The sequence below is a fragment of the Hyperoodon ampullatus genome (genome assembly GCF_949752795.1).
Source record: "Hyperoodon ampullatus genome assembly, chromosome: 2".
In the NCBI taxonomy this organism is placed as follows: Eukaryota; Metazoa; Chordata; class Mammalia; order Artiodactyla; family Ziphiidae; genus Hyperoodon; species Hyperoodon ampullatus.
The window spans coordinates 34,193,248-34,207,303 of NC_136915.1; the positions used below are offsets into that span (position 1 = coordinate 34,193,248).

Below are 14,056 nucleotides of genomic sequence, written 5' to 3' on the forward strand. Positions count from 1 at the left end.
AGTGACAGTCTCATCTCCACTTCTCTCTGCACCTCCGCCAACGTGCTTCTATGGTTCTTTTTTTTTTCCTAAGTCATACGTAATCTTTTATTCTTTTTTTTTTCATTCATTCATGTATTATTTCTTTAAAAAAATTTTTTTAAACTTAAAAAAAAATTTTATTGGGCTTCCCTGGTGGCACAGTGGTTGGGAGTCCACCTGCCGATGCGGGGGATGCAGGTTCGTGCCCCGGTGCGGGAAGATCCCACATGCCACGGAGGGGCTGGGCCCGTGGGCCATGGCTGCTGGGCCTGCATGTCTGGAGCCTGTGCTCCGCGACGGGAGAGGCCACAGCGGTGAGAGGCCCACGTACCGAAAAAAAAAAAAAAAAAAAACTTATTGATTTTTATTTATTTATTTTCGGCCGTGTTGGGTCCTCGTTGCTGCGTGCAGGCTTTCTCCAGTAGCAGCGAGCGGGGGCTACTCTTCATTGTGGAGCAGGGGCTTCTCATTGCGGTGGCTTCTCTTGTTGCAGAGCACGGGCTCTAGGTGCAAGGGCTTCAGTAGTTGTGGCTCGCAGGCTCCAGAGCGTAGGCTCCAGTAGTTGTGCCGCGCAGGCTTAGTTGCTCCGCGGACTGTGGGATCTTCCCAGACCAGGGCTCAAACCCGTGTCCCCTGCACTGGCAGGCAGATTCTTAACCACTGCGCCACCAGGGAAGCCCTAAAAATTTTTAGTGGAATCTAGTTGATTTACAGTGCTGTGTTAGTCTCAGGTATACAGCAAAAGGAATCAATTATACATCTACAGATATCCACTCTTTTTTAGATTCTTTCCCTATATAGGCCATTACAGAATGTTGAGTAGGCCTCTGTGGTAGGCCTTAATTCCATGCCTAAGAGAAACAATCTGATTGGCTCAGTCCAACCTATGTGGGGTGGGGGGGGCTTTCTTGGGTCAGCGTCCATCTCCCGGCAGCCAGGAGAGGGGCACGGAAACACGTGATGCCACATGGGGTTGGCCCTTCCAGGGCTGTGCTGGCTGTCAGGGCCATCTCCAGGGCTGCCCCATGTCCTGTGCGCCCTGTACGATGCAAAGGGCTGGGCTGAGAGGGTGAGTGGTGCCAAATCCAGCCTGTGCTTGAGGGTGGATCAGCCCAGAGCAAGGGTTACCTGGTTCTAATGGGGTCATTTGGAAGGGTCAATTTCTATCATTTTTCATGCTAAAGGGAATGTCTTTTCTAATTGGTCCTCCAAGAGGGCGCATTTTTTTCATAGTTTGTACTATGTACTGGCAGCTGCTGTCCCTCCAGGGACATCCTCAAGGAATCTGGAACTGAGCTGAAGACCAGCCGTTTCCCTTCTGCCCCACGGCTGGAGAGTTGTAAGGCTAAAGGGGCTTTAGCCGTTGCTGAGTTGTCCCCTACCTTCATGTTGCAGATGGAGAAACTGGGGTTCCACTGAGACCTCACCCCTAGCCCTGAGCCCCAGCACAGGCCTCTGGCCCAGAGAAACGGAGGCCGCAGCAGCAGCCCTGGTGCGGGGCCCTGGGTCACGTGCTTTTGCTCCCTTTGCCATATTTAGAATCGCTGGATCAGGGGAAACTTCTCGTCCCAGCCCCTGAGGATTCTTGGAAAGAGCCTCACTCTGAGGCCTGGCTGACTGCCCCTACCCTTTAACCCCCTGCAAGAGAAAGTTCGAGCCTGTTCTCGGCAGAGGAGCCTGGGACCCTCTGGGCCACACTGCATCTCTGTCAGGAAGTGCCTCTCAGGTCTAGTTGAAGTTCCTTCGTCAGTATCAGCTTGGGTTTAGGGTTTAAGAAGCCCTTTTCTGCTGGAAGGGGGTGGGGGTCATGGCCTCTGCCCTCCAGGAACCTTGGCTGAATGGGGACAGACTGGCCCCAGGGTTCCATAGCCAAGGGAAGATAGAACCTTGCATTTGGGGTCCTGGTCTGGGAGGCAAGGAAAGAGTCACACACTCCCAAGGCCAGATGCAGAAATGAGAGAGCCGGCTGGTGGCCAGGCCGGGGACAGACCCTGGCAGGGCTCAGTGTGGGAGGAGGGACACTGGAGAGAAGGAAGGAAGGAAGGAGACCCAGTGGGAAGGAAGGGGCAGGGCCTGGAACTGCATTTACTTTGGCCTTGTGGGGAGCGGGGAGGTCCCCTCATCCCACACAGGCGCCTTCCTCCCTCAGAATCATCAAGCTTTAAAAAGCAAAAAAAGCCCAACCCAACCCAAGCCAAACCAAAACTGCGTGTGTGGAGCACCTGCGATGTTCTAGGTCTTTTCTCCCATCCTCCCCTATGGGGATAACGGTCCTGTGTTCCCATTGGACCCCTCTCCAGGGCCTGGTCAGCTCACTTTCCCATTCTCCACACCTGCGGTTTCAAACCTCTTCCACCTCTTCAGACCCCCACCCACTCTGCTCCCTACTGAAAAGTAGATCTGGCCTCCTTTTCCCAGAGAAAGTCGAGTCCCCTGATGGGGGCTCTCTAGGCTTCTCCCATCTGTCCCCCAATGTCCTCTCCCACCTGGTCTCTCCCTCTTCCCGCCTGTCACCATGGAAACTGCCGGGGTCCTTTCGGCTCAGCTCCAGCCCTTCCCCTGCTCTGGATCCCAGCCTCCCAGCTGCCCTGGGGACTTCACTCCATTGATCACTCCGTCTCTCTCTCACATCTTCAACTTCTCCTTCTCTCCTGGCTCCTTCCACTCGGGCTCTCTCATCTTAAAACAACAACCACAACCCCAAAAAGAACAATGGCTTATTCCCTGAGCTCCGGATCCTTCTCCAGCTACCGATCTCGGCCTCTACACTTTAAACTTCTTTAAATAGTTATACCTCCACTCACTGTCTCCACTTCCTCACTGCCCCTCTCCCTTTCTCATCCCATCTAGACCTGCTCCAGCCCTCCCCTCCCTCTGTGGCTGGCCTTGCCAAGGTACCCAGTGACCAACGTGTCACCAAATCCAGTGGGCATTTTTCAGGCCTTAACTTGCTTGGCCTCTTGGCAGCATTTGACACTGTCATCCATATTCCTCCTTGAAACACTTTCTTCTCCTGGCCTGGCACCTCTCTCTTCTGGTTTCTATCCCATCTCACTGGCTGCTCCTTCCCAGTCTGGGTAGAGGGTCTCTCCACCCTCTGCACCTCTGGGGTTCCATTGGTTCCTCCTCTAAATTTGCCTCATGCTCTCTGGACTGTCACAGCCGCACCCATGGCCTCAGTCACCACCTCTCCCTCGATGTCCCCCAGATCCACATTTCCGGCTCAGGTTTCTATCTTCATACCCAGAGTGTTTGCCCAGCCCTCTCCATCTCAACACGTCCAAAACGGAGCTCATCACCCCCACACCCGCTCCTCCACTGGGCTCTCCCATCTCAGTTCAGTCATGGCACCTTCATCCATCGAGTTCCCACACCAGAAATATGAGTTATTCTCTCTCATTGTCCCCATTTCCAATTAGCCATCAAGTCCTCCTTCCTAACACTTTCTAACACTTTCTCCAGTCCATTCACTTCTTTTTCGTGTTGCACTGTCATCTCTCATCTGAATTATTGTGGAGCTTCCTACTTGCTTTTCCTGATCAGTCTCTAATCCATGGTCCCCACTGCCCCTGAGTCGTGGTCCTGAAACACAAATCAGACCCTATCTTTCCCTCTGTTAAAACTCTTCAGTGGCTCTCCACTGCCTCTAGGTAACGTTCATGAGGTCTGAGGGTGCCTGGTCTGGCCGTCTCTGGTTTCTCCTCTGCCCCTTCATTTTAGGCCCGCACTTGCCAGAACTACTGGCTGCCCTGTGCTGCCTCCAGGCTCCCACATCTCTGTTGCTTGCACACACATCCTGCTTCCTCTGCTTGGGGCACCCCACCCCTTTCCTCGTCACCTCCACCTCTTCACTGATCCCTCTACTTTGGCTCTGCTAAAGCCATCTTGGGGTTCCCCCAACCTCTGGGTACACCGTTATCACTTCATCCATCATATCACCACTGTGTTACACTTGTTAGTTTCTTGGGGGCCTGTATGATTAATTGCTGGCTTTACAATAAAACTGGCTGAGTGTGGATGGCAATGAACAATTTCTTTTTTTATTATTATTATTTATTTGTTTTTGGCTGTGTTGGGGCTTCATTGCTGCCCACGGGCTTTCTCTAGTTGCGGTGAGTGGGGGCCACTCTTCGTTGTGGTGTGCGGGCGTCTCATTGCGGTGGCTTCTGTTGTTGTGGAGCACGGGCTCTAGGCACGCTGGCTTCAGTAGTTGTGGCATGTGGGCTCAGTAGTTGTGGCTCGCGGGCTCTAGAGCGCAGGCTCAGTAGTTGTGGCACACGGGCTTAGTTGTTCCGCGGCATGTGGGATCTGCCTGGACCAGGGATCGAACCCGTACCCCCTGCATTGGCAGGCGGATTCTCAACCACTGCGCCAACAGGGAAGTCCCTGCAATGAACATTTCTTAAGTAAATGTGGCTCAGAGAGGTTAGGCGATAACCTCTTTTCTGCTGCCTAACCCACCCTATCCCAGCCCTCTTGCCTTCCATATCCCCATCTCTCCAGCCTTCAAGCCTCTGTCTCTCCAGGGACATCCCCAAAGAGTCTGGAGCTGAGCTCATGGCTCACCCTTCCCTTCTACCCCACTGCTGGGTAGTCGTAAGGCTGACACTCCCCACCTCATATTGCAGACAGGGAAACTGAGGCCCAGAGAGGCACTATGCCTTAGTGGTCCAGGTGGACTTGGGTTCAGGTCCTGGCCCTATGGCTTTGGACAACCTAGTATACCTTTTTTCTATCTTTTTTTTCCCCTTTTAAGTAACAGCTTTATCGAGATACAATTCACATACCATAACCACGTGCCCCCCTTTTAAAGTGCACACAATTCAGTGGTTTTTAGTGTATTTACAGAGTTGTACAGCCATCATCGTACACCTCTCGGAGCCTGTTTCCTCACTGATGGGCCATGGTGACTGTGGTGCTGCTCTCATGGAAGTGCTGGGAGGAGGGTTTATGAATATGCACATGGAGGGCTGCGCCAGTGCCTGGCCAACAGGAAGCTTTGGCCAGCAGGACCAGTTATGGGGTCACACAGCGAACCAGTGAAGCTGAGGTTGGCATGAGACCCACCTCCCCAGCAGTCTTTTCCTCCCCCCACCCCACGCCCCCCGCCTTCGTACACTGTGGCTAGGGTTAGGGTTAGGGTTAGGGTTCCCTGGAAGTAATTTGAGGAAGGCCACGGGGCGGGGCGGGGGTGGGGGGAGGCAATGATTACAGCTGTTTAAAAAGCCTTGAGTTGGCTAATAATTGAGTCAGCCACAACCACTCCCATTCACTAACCTAGTGATTCTCAAAGTGTAGTCCCTGGGGGAGCAGCATTAGAATCACCAGGAACTTTGTAGAAATGCATATTCTCAGGCCCCAATTCATACTTAGTGAATAAATGCTCTAGGAGTGGGGCCCGGAAATCAGTATTTTAATAAGCCTGACAGGTGATTCTGATGCCCGCTGTAGTTTGACAACCATGGATCCAAGCAAACCATTCACCTGTTCATCCCTAATCTCCTTGCTGCCTTCCTGAATGAGTGGGATAGTCACAGAATGGGTGAGTGGGGGAGGAAGGCTTGCAGTAAGTCTCACAATAAGCTCTAACCAGGGAGAGCCAGCCAGGCATCACCCACCCATCGCAGCTCTGCCTGCTGGGCTGGGCAAGGGAGAACATGGGCCCCAAGTTGCAGCCAGGCATGCTGGGCAAAGATGCTCCAGTAAGCGGCTGCCAGCCTGGCCTTTCTGCTGGAGTGATTTTATTTTTTATTTATTTATTATTATTATTTTTTGCGGTATGCGGGCCTCTCACTGTTGTGGCCTCTCCTGTTGCGGAGCACAGGCTCCGGACGCGCAGGCTCAGCAGCCATGGCTCACGGGCCCAGCCACTCCGCGGCATGTGGGATCTTCCCGGACTGGGGCACGAACCCGTGTTCCCTGCATGAGGAGGCGGACTCTCAACCACTGTGCCACCAGGGAAGCCCTGGAGTGATTTTAGAGGGCCCAAGCCAGCCAGCTTCTGTGTACCATCTATACTTTGTAGATGGGGAAACTGAAGCCTTAGAAGGGGCCAGAGACAATCCTTAGACAATCCTTATTTGTTGTATGAATGAAGTCACACGCTGGTTCTGGCAGACACGACCAGATCCCAGCTCAGGGCTCCTTCTCCCTGTCTCCTCCATCCCTAAGCTCCAGACATGATCTCTCTCTGCTGTCCCAAGAATGGGTGTCTGTGTGAGGACCTCTCAGGAAGGCCAAGGCAGCTTGGGCCCTAGCTCTGCCATGGATTCACTGAGTGATCTGGAGCAAGTCTGCCCCTCCCTGGGCCCATTTCCTCAAGTGGAAGATGGGGATAATTATTCAGCTGCCTGGAACACAAGATGTTCTCTGACAAGCTAAGTATATCTGTTCAGCTGTATTGAGCATCTAACCCCCAGCCAGTGTATGAAGGCCGGAGGAGGCGAAGTTCAGGGGTTTTTTAAACAGTGTCTACCAAATAGAGCTGGTCGAGGTTGGAGACTTGCCTTCTCTTCGCTTCTCAGGAAGGCTGCTGGGGAGCCCAACGGGTCAGGGATGGATGTGCTTGGAACTTTGGGAGCCTCTGCAGTGGGTACAAACTGGGGGCTTTGGTGACATGAAGTTTTGAGGTTTGTTTAAGGTGAATTTCTGCTGTTCGTTTACTCAGTCTATGAAAAAATAAATAAAGCAGATTCAGGGGAGAGAGAGCGGGGATGGGGCCATTACTTTGGAGAGGGGGTGGCTGGGGAAGGCCTCTCCAAGGAAGTGGTGTTTGAACAGAGATCTGGATGAGTACGGGAGCAATAAATAGGCAAAGGAAACAGCAAAGCAAGTGCAAAGCCTGGAGATGGAAAAACTTTTGATGTGTTCCAGGAATGACAGGGAGGTAGAATGGCTGGAGCACAATGATGGAGGGGCTGGAGAGGAGCAGATCAAGTTCAAGGGCTGGGTGGGACCGGATCTCGCAGGGCCTTGCTGGACATGCTGAGGAATTTTGACTGCCGCTCTCTAAGTGCCATAGGAAATCAGAGGAGAGTTCTGTGGAGAGTCCTGGTTTCCAGCTTTGCTTTGTAGGAAAATCACACTGATTGCTTTGAAGAGGGTTCCAGTTGGGCCAGAGTGGAGGCAGGGAGACCAGTCGGGGTGAGATGATGGGGGTTAGTCTGTCCAGGGCTACATTCTGTAGTTAGAGCCAATAGAAATTGCTAAAGGACGGGATGTGGAGGGTGAGGGAAAGGAAGAGTCAAGGGTCACTCTTAGATACCTGGCCTGAGCCCCTGGATGGAAGGTGGTGCCATTCCTGAGATGAGGGAACCGGAGAGGAGAGAGATTTTAGGGCAAATTGAGAGTTTGTTTTCGGACACGTTGGGTTTGAGAGGCCCCTGGACAACCGAGAAGCGATGTTGAGCAGGCCGTTGACAGGTGAACTGGACTCAGGGAGAGGCTGCCACACCCTCACACCTGCTAAATGGCCAAGGCTGGGGGCGTCCCTGGTGGCACAGTGGTTAAGAATCCGCCTGCCAATGCAGGGGACATGGGTTCGATCCCTGGTCCAGGCAGATCCCACATGCCGTGGAGCAACTAAGCCCGTACGCCACAACTACTGAGCCCATGTGCCACAACTACTGAAGCCCATGCGCCTAGAGCCCGTGCTCCGCAACAAGAGAAGCCACTGCAATGAGAAGCCTGTGCACTGCAATGAAGAGTAGCCCCCGCTCACCGCAACTAGAGAAAGCCCGCGCACAGCAACAAAGACCCAACGCAGCCAAAAATAAATAAATAAATAAACAAACAAATAAATAAATTTATTTTTAAAAAGTGGCCAGGGCTCTTGTGGTAAAGGGGTGGGGACAGAATTTAAAGGTTCCCCCCCATTTGTATTTTTAAGGAAATGCATTTTAAAATTGATGTTAGTTTGTTATTACCCAAGCAGCCCATGTTTATTCTTTAAAAATACTAAGAAATGAAGATAAGCAAAAAGCAAAACAAAAGCCAAATCATTCTTAATTTTGCCACCCAGAGATCAGCCCTGCTGACTCTTGGTATGTGTATAAAAAAAATCTATATTTTAAAAGTTGGAATCACATTGCTTTAAGGTTTCATAATCTGCTTTTTTCACGTATAACCTATTGTGAAGCGGACATTTTAGAGATGTGTACTATCGACATGGAAAGAATAGTGGTGAGAAAAAAAAGTTCTTGAAACACTCAGCAGGAAGCCCCAAACGTGACCCATTTACCTGAGGTTCTGAGGTCAGCTGAGCAGTGGGATTGAAGGATTTCTGTCCAGGGCTGGGGTGAAGGCCCATCAAAATTTGGCTGCAGGCCTCCCAGAGGAGGGGGCTGGATGGAATAACCTCAGGAGTACCCTTCCGCCCCTGAGCCCTGTGTCGGTGGTGGTCCCCATTCCCGGTGGATGCAGCACTGGGTTCGCTGTGTTTTCTGTGGTTAATTATTGAACATGAGGAGCTGGTGTTCTCCCCCACCTCTCCCTGTGCCTTACGTCTTTGCTGACTCACCTCCTGCCTGGAACTGGCACAGGAGGCCTCCTCTTCCTCACTCATTCAACCAAAACCTTTTACTGACATCTACCACCTACGTCCTCCCCCCTGGGGCATGTGCTGGGCTGCAGCCCTATACCTGCCCTCCACGCAGGCTAGGAGCCCTGTCCAGGGAGGTGTAAGTGGGCCGGGGTGGAGCCACGCCCTTCCCATGTCCCACCGCATCCCGCCGTCAGCCCCCCACTTTACGGATGCCGAGACTGGCTCAGAGAAGGCAGGTGACTTTTCCAAGGTCACACACACAGCAGGGCTGGAATTTGAACCCGGGTCTCTCTGACTCGGAGCCCATGCCCCTGCCGCGAAGAAATACGAACACAAATAAAGCGCCATAGACAGTGACTTGGGAGGTGAGCGCTGGGAGGGGCGTTCTGAGGGAACAGTGGGATGGGGGCATCCCAGCAGGAGCGCTGGGGCGAGGGGAGAGTGAGCAGCATCTCATCAGGCTCCAGTGGTGAGTTGTTTCAGGCAGAATGCAGTGTCAGCATTCCCAGGTGGGGACACTCTGGGAACACTTTGGAGAGGCTGTAGGTCTGTGCATTTCCGGAGAAGCCCATTCCCTCTGGAGTCTCTTCCAGGAGCAACACCCCCATCAAAAGGAGGAGTGCTTCCGGGAGGCCAGCCTCGTTCCCTTTTGCCGCATCTGCAGCCTGTGCCCCACATCCTGTCTTCCCTCACATATTCACATTCTCCCTGAGTCCAGCAGCTTCTCTCCTCACGCCCTTTCCCCTCTTCCCATCCACTGGGGAGTTGGAAACCCTGGCTCTAATCTCACCCCTGTCCTGGACATCCTGGGTGACCTTGGATGAATCCCTTTCCTCCTCTGGGCCTCAGTTTCCTCATATGTGCAATTAGGGTTGAGGGAAGTGTCGGATGAGTTGGATCCTAAAGTTCCTTCCATTTCTAACCATCTGGTTCTGGGCCACTCAGTAGCTTCCCACTGCCCTCCGGGAAGTTCCAGGCCTCGATGGCACGGCTCCCTGCTGCCTGATTGCCCTCCACACACCCTCTCCCCCTCTGCATGTTACCTCCCTACCTGTCTTCCCCAATCCCCTTTCCTTCTGTAGCTGTCTCAGTATTTAATTCCATAAGAACCCACGAAGGCAGAGGCAATTGTCCTCATTCCGCAGGTGAAACCATGCTTCTGCCATCTTGGAATTCATAGGGAAGGGGGGATTCCTGGGTCGCTCCCTCGGCCAGCCCAGACAGACCTACCACCCACAGCTCAGTGACCACCTCTGTGAGTGGCAGCTGCTGCATCAAGGGCAACTGAGAGGGCTGTAAGGTGTCTGTGAGCTCAGCAGCCTCCTGGAGCTCAGGGGCTTCTCCCTTTGGTGTCCAGCACCAAGCCACAGCTCCAGGGAACTCTGATTCTTAGTCGGCTTTCCAGATTATTCTTCCCAAATGAAGCTTCCCTCCTCCTCCTCCTCTGACTCTGCAGCCCCCTGCCAGAGGCTCCTTGGCTGCCCTGTCCATCCGGCAGTCTAATCCTCTCCTTCATACTGCTATTGCAGATTTTTGCTGGTCTTCAGCTGCCTGGTGCTGTCCGTGCTGTCCACTATCCAGGAGCACCAGGAACTTGCCAACGAGTGTCTCCTTATCTTGGTGAGTGCCGGAGTCTGGGTCTGAGGGAGGCTGTGTCGGGGTAGCACCTCTGGTCTGAGGGTGAAGGTGGAGTAAGGCTCCTCATACCATGGCTCAGAGAGTGGCTTGCTGTGCTGTGTTCTCTGACCTGGTGGCTGCCCCTCTCTGGGCTTCATCCCTTGCTTTATAAAAGGTGTTGGGAGAGCTCCCGCCTCTATGCCAGGGCTTATGATGGGCCCAGAGGAGAGCCACTCCTTCTCAGGATCAAAACTGCTAACACCACCCCTGGTGTGATGGGGGGTTTCCCCCTAACGGGAAGCACCTTGGAGGGTCACAGTGACAGACAACCAACCACCCCTTATGTCACCTGGTCAGGGTTACAGAGGCTGGGATGGCTGGGAGGGGGAGGGCGGGATGAGGAGAAGAACAACCCAGACAGCTCATGGGGACAGCAAGGGAGGACAGATGTGGGCTTTCAGTCTCTTTGGAAGACATGGAAGAAGCCACTTCCTTCTGGAATCCTCCTCAGGTCCATCCAGGTGTAAGAACCTCCAGGAGAGGTGGTCTGAGGAAATCCTAGTACCCCTAACTCAGGGACTCCGGGCTGGGTGGGTGCTGTGTGACCTAGACCCCGGTCCTGAAGAGTGTGGACCAGAACTCAGGCCCCTGGTCCCACAGGAATTCGTGATGATCGTGGTGTTTGGTCTGGAGTACATCATCCGCATCTGGTCCGCTGGATGCTGCTGCCGCTACCGAGGATGGCAGGGCCGTTTCCGCTTTGCCAGAAAACCCTTCTGTGTCATCGGTAATGGGCCTACCCAGCCCCGCCTGACTCTTGACCCCAAGCCCCAGGGTTAACACCCTGACCCCAGGACCCTGGCTGCTGACACAGACTCAACAGACCTTCCCAATCGCCCTCTCGGCCCCAGGAACCCCCAACCTCGAGTCCAGGCACGGGGTAGGTTGGCTCCCCGGCGCTGGCCATGACCTCGCCCGCTCTCCACCCCTGCAGACTTCATCGTGTTCGTGGCCTCGGTGGCCGTCATCGCCGCCGGCACGCAGGGCAACATCTTTGCCACGTCTGCGTTGCGCAGCATGCGCTTCCTGCAGATCCTGCGCATGGTGCGCATGGACCGCCGCGGCGGCACCTGGAAGCTGCTGGGCTCGGTGGTCTATGCTCACAGCAAGGTGAGGCCGGGCGTGTCCGGGGGCGTGTCCGGGGCGGAGCTGGTGCGGCAGCTGGAGGGGCGGGGCCGAGCGGAGGCGGGGCCGTGGTAGGGGAGACCAGGGACCCAGCGTGGGCGAGGCCACAGGGGCTGCCTCGGGGGGCGGGGCAAGGGCGGGGTCTGGAGGGAAGGTCAGGACCAGGCCAGGAGGCGGGGCCTGAAGGGCTGGGCTTGAAAGTCTCAATCGGAAGCTTCGGGTTTGGGGGTCTACGCTTACAGCGAAGTGGGGAGCTGGAGTGGGGTCTGAGGGTGGGGCTGGGGCGGGACAGGATGTGGGGCGGGATGGAAGCATGAAAGTGGGGCTTGTGGGGCGGTGCAAGATAGGCTTGTGGGCGGAGGTCTGAGCGTGGAACCTGGAGGGTCAAGGGCAGGGCCGGGGCGTGCTCTGAGGTTTTGTGAGGGCCTCGCTCTTCCTTGAAGGCGGGGCAGGGTCTCCTTGAAGGGAGTTGCTGAGAAAGAAAGGCAGGCAGAGCCACCTCCAGGGACTTCCGAGAGGTGGGTACTCTTATCCCCTTTCAGGACGCCTCCCATAGGCCATTCTGGGAGCCGTCCACCTCCCCACCTGTGCCAGGTGTGTGGTCTCATCCCTTGCTGACCCCACAGGAGCTGATCACCGCCTGGTACATCGGGTTCCTGGTGCTCATCTTCGCCTCCTTCCTGGTCTATCTGGCTGAGAAGGACGCCAACTCCGACTTCTCCTCCTACGCCGACTCGCTCTGGTGGGGGACGGTGCGTGAGGGTCTGTGCAGGGCCGCCCTTCTCCCTGGGACCCTCCCCGGCCTGATCATCGTGACCCCGACCTAGGGGCCTGTCCCTGTCCTCTCGACTAAGGCTGGGACCTTCGTGACCAGCCTCTCTGTTAGTCCTCCAACTTCCCCGGTGGACCAGCATGTGACCCCATCTAGTTCCCTACATCAAGCCCTTGTGACCTGTACCCCTCTCCCCCACCAGCACGGGGGAGGGGGAGAATCCATTTATGCCTCTAACCAGTCGCCGTGACAAGTCCTTGTGACCAGTCCCTGTGGGCAACCATGGAGGCCCCCTCCCTTGTGATCAGGCTCCCACCTGCCTGTGACCCAACAAGCTCCTGTGGGTGGCCCCTGTAACCAGCCCTGCAGGTAACCTGTTTGTGTCCCCAGATTACACTGACGACCATTGGCTATGGTGACAAGACGCCACACACGTGGCTGGGCAGGGTCCTGGCTGCTGGCTTCGCCTTACTAGGTGTCTCCTTCTTTGCCTTGCCTGCTGTGAGTCCCCCTCCACTTAGGATGGCCCAGCCCTGGGCGGGGGCGTCCTGGGGGACAGATCCTGCTTAAGCCCCGTCCAGCATTTGCATGGGTGGTGGCGGGCACCTCAGATGGGCAGCGGTGGGGGCACCTTTGCTGCCTTTTGTTGTCCCCACCATCACCATATTCCCCGAACCATGCCTCTCGTCCTAGGGCATCCTTGGCTCCGGCTTTGCCCTGAAGGTGCAGGAGCAGCACAGGCAGAAGCACTTTGAGAAGCGGAGGATGCCAGCAGCCAACCTCATCCAGGTACAGGACGCCCAGGAAGCCCCTGAAGTGAATTGGTGTGTCAGCTCCGTATGGTGACCCTTGTGTCCCAGCTTCACAACTATGACTCCACTTTGAAGCTCAGGGAGATGTGACTTTTCTGGGGTCACATGCCTAGTCAGGGACAGAGCTAGGACGCTGGCTAAGATTGTCAGACATTTCTCCCTGCACCACATGCCCAGTTCAGGACTAGCCAGAGCTGTCCCATTGACCCACTGCAACCCCAACTGTACATGGCCTGAAGTGGAGTGGAGACTGGACAAGAGGCCCTAGGTCCCTAGTGGAAACCCAGTCCAGACACCCATCAGCTGTGCAGTCATCAGTAAGCCTGTTCTACTCCCAACACCTTAATTGGCCCCGCAAGCACTCCCACAAGTGAATGTTGTAGCTACAAACCAAGAGAAACACCTTGAAAGAAAGACATGGTTCTCTGAAGAGCATTTTACAGGGGACCTGGCCTGATCTGACCTTAAAGGGGAACTCGGGGATGACTACACTGGGAAACTGACACTTGAGCAGAGAGCTGGAGGATGGGTAGGAGTTAACTAGGTGAAGAGGTGAAGGGGGAAGCCTTTGAGGTAAGGGAACAGCGTGTGCAACAGTCCTGTGGTGAAAGGGAGCAGGGTGTGTTTGGCAGGAAGGAAGCTAGTTGAGACGGGAACAGAAAGCTCAAGGAGGAGTGTACAGCGGACGGGTTTGGATAAGTGGGCGAGGCCTAGACCTGAGGGCCAGAGAGAGGAATTTAACCTTTTCCTAAGAACAATAAGGATCCATTAACAGGTATGGAGCAGGAGGAAGGGGTGACATGATCAGATATGTGTTCTGAAAGGTGGTGAGTGGATTGGAGGGTGACCTGGGTGTGTGGAGGGAGCAGATAAGAAAGAGGCTTTGGGAACAGTCTGGGTGAGGCAGGGTGGCGGGTGACTTGGACTAGGGTAGCAACAGATGAGATGGAAGGAAATAGGCAGATGCTGCATATTTAGGAGGTGAAATTGGTGACATCAGGAGTGAGGGAGAGGGAGATGGCAGGGTGACTGGCTTACCTGACTGGATGGTGGATGACCCTCCTCACTGGAGGGGGACCAGACTTGGGGCATGAAGAGTGTGAGTTT

General features: G+C 54.7%; 1 protein-coding gene across 4 annotated transcripts in view; it reads left to right on the forward strand.

The window, feature by feature from the left end:
- The window catches only part of KCNQ4 (potassium voltage-gated channel subfamily Q member 4), a gene marked incomplete at both ends in the record, with an annotated part of 53,777 nt that overhangs the window by 21,432 nt on the left and 18,289 nt on the right, over positions 1-14,056 (forward strand). For 3 of the 4 annotated variants that reach the window (XM_079697778.1, XM_079697779.1, XM_079697780.1), the window contains 6 exons: positions 10,093-10,183; positions 10,841-10,967; positions 11,175-11,350; positions 11,992-12,117; positions 12,528-12,638; positions 12,831-12,926. In XM_079697778.1, the coding sequence (XP_079553904.1) occupies positions 10,093-10,183; positions 10,841-10,967; positions 11,175-11,350; positions 11,992-12,117; positions 12,528-12,638; positions 12,831-12,926 (727 nt within the window). The remainder of the gene's footprint in view (positions 1-10,092; positions 10,184-10,840; positions 10,968-11,174; positions 11,351-11,991; positions 12,118-12,527; positions 12,639-12,830; positions 12,927-14,056) is intronic. The other variant, XM_079697781.1, reaches the window with a different exon arrangement.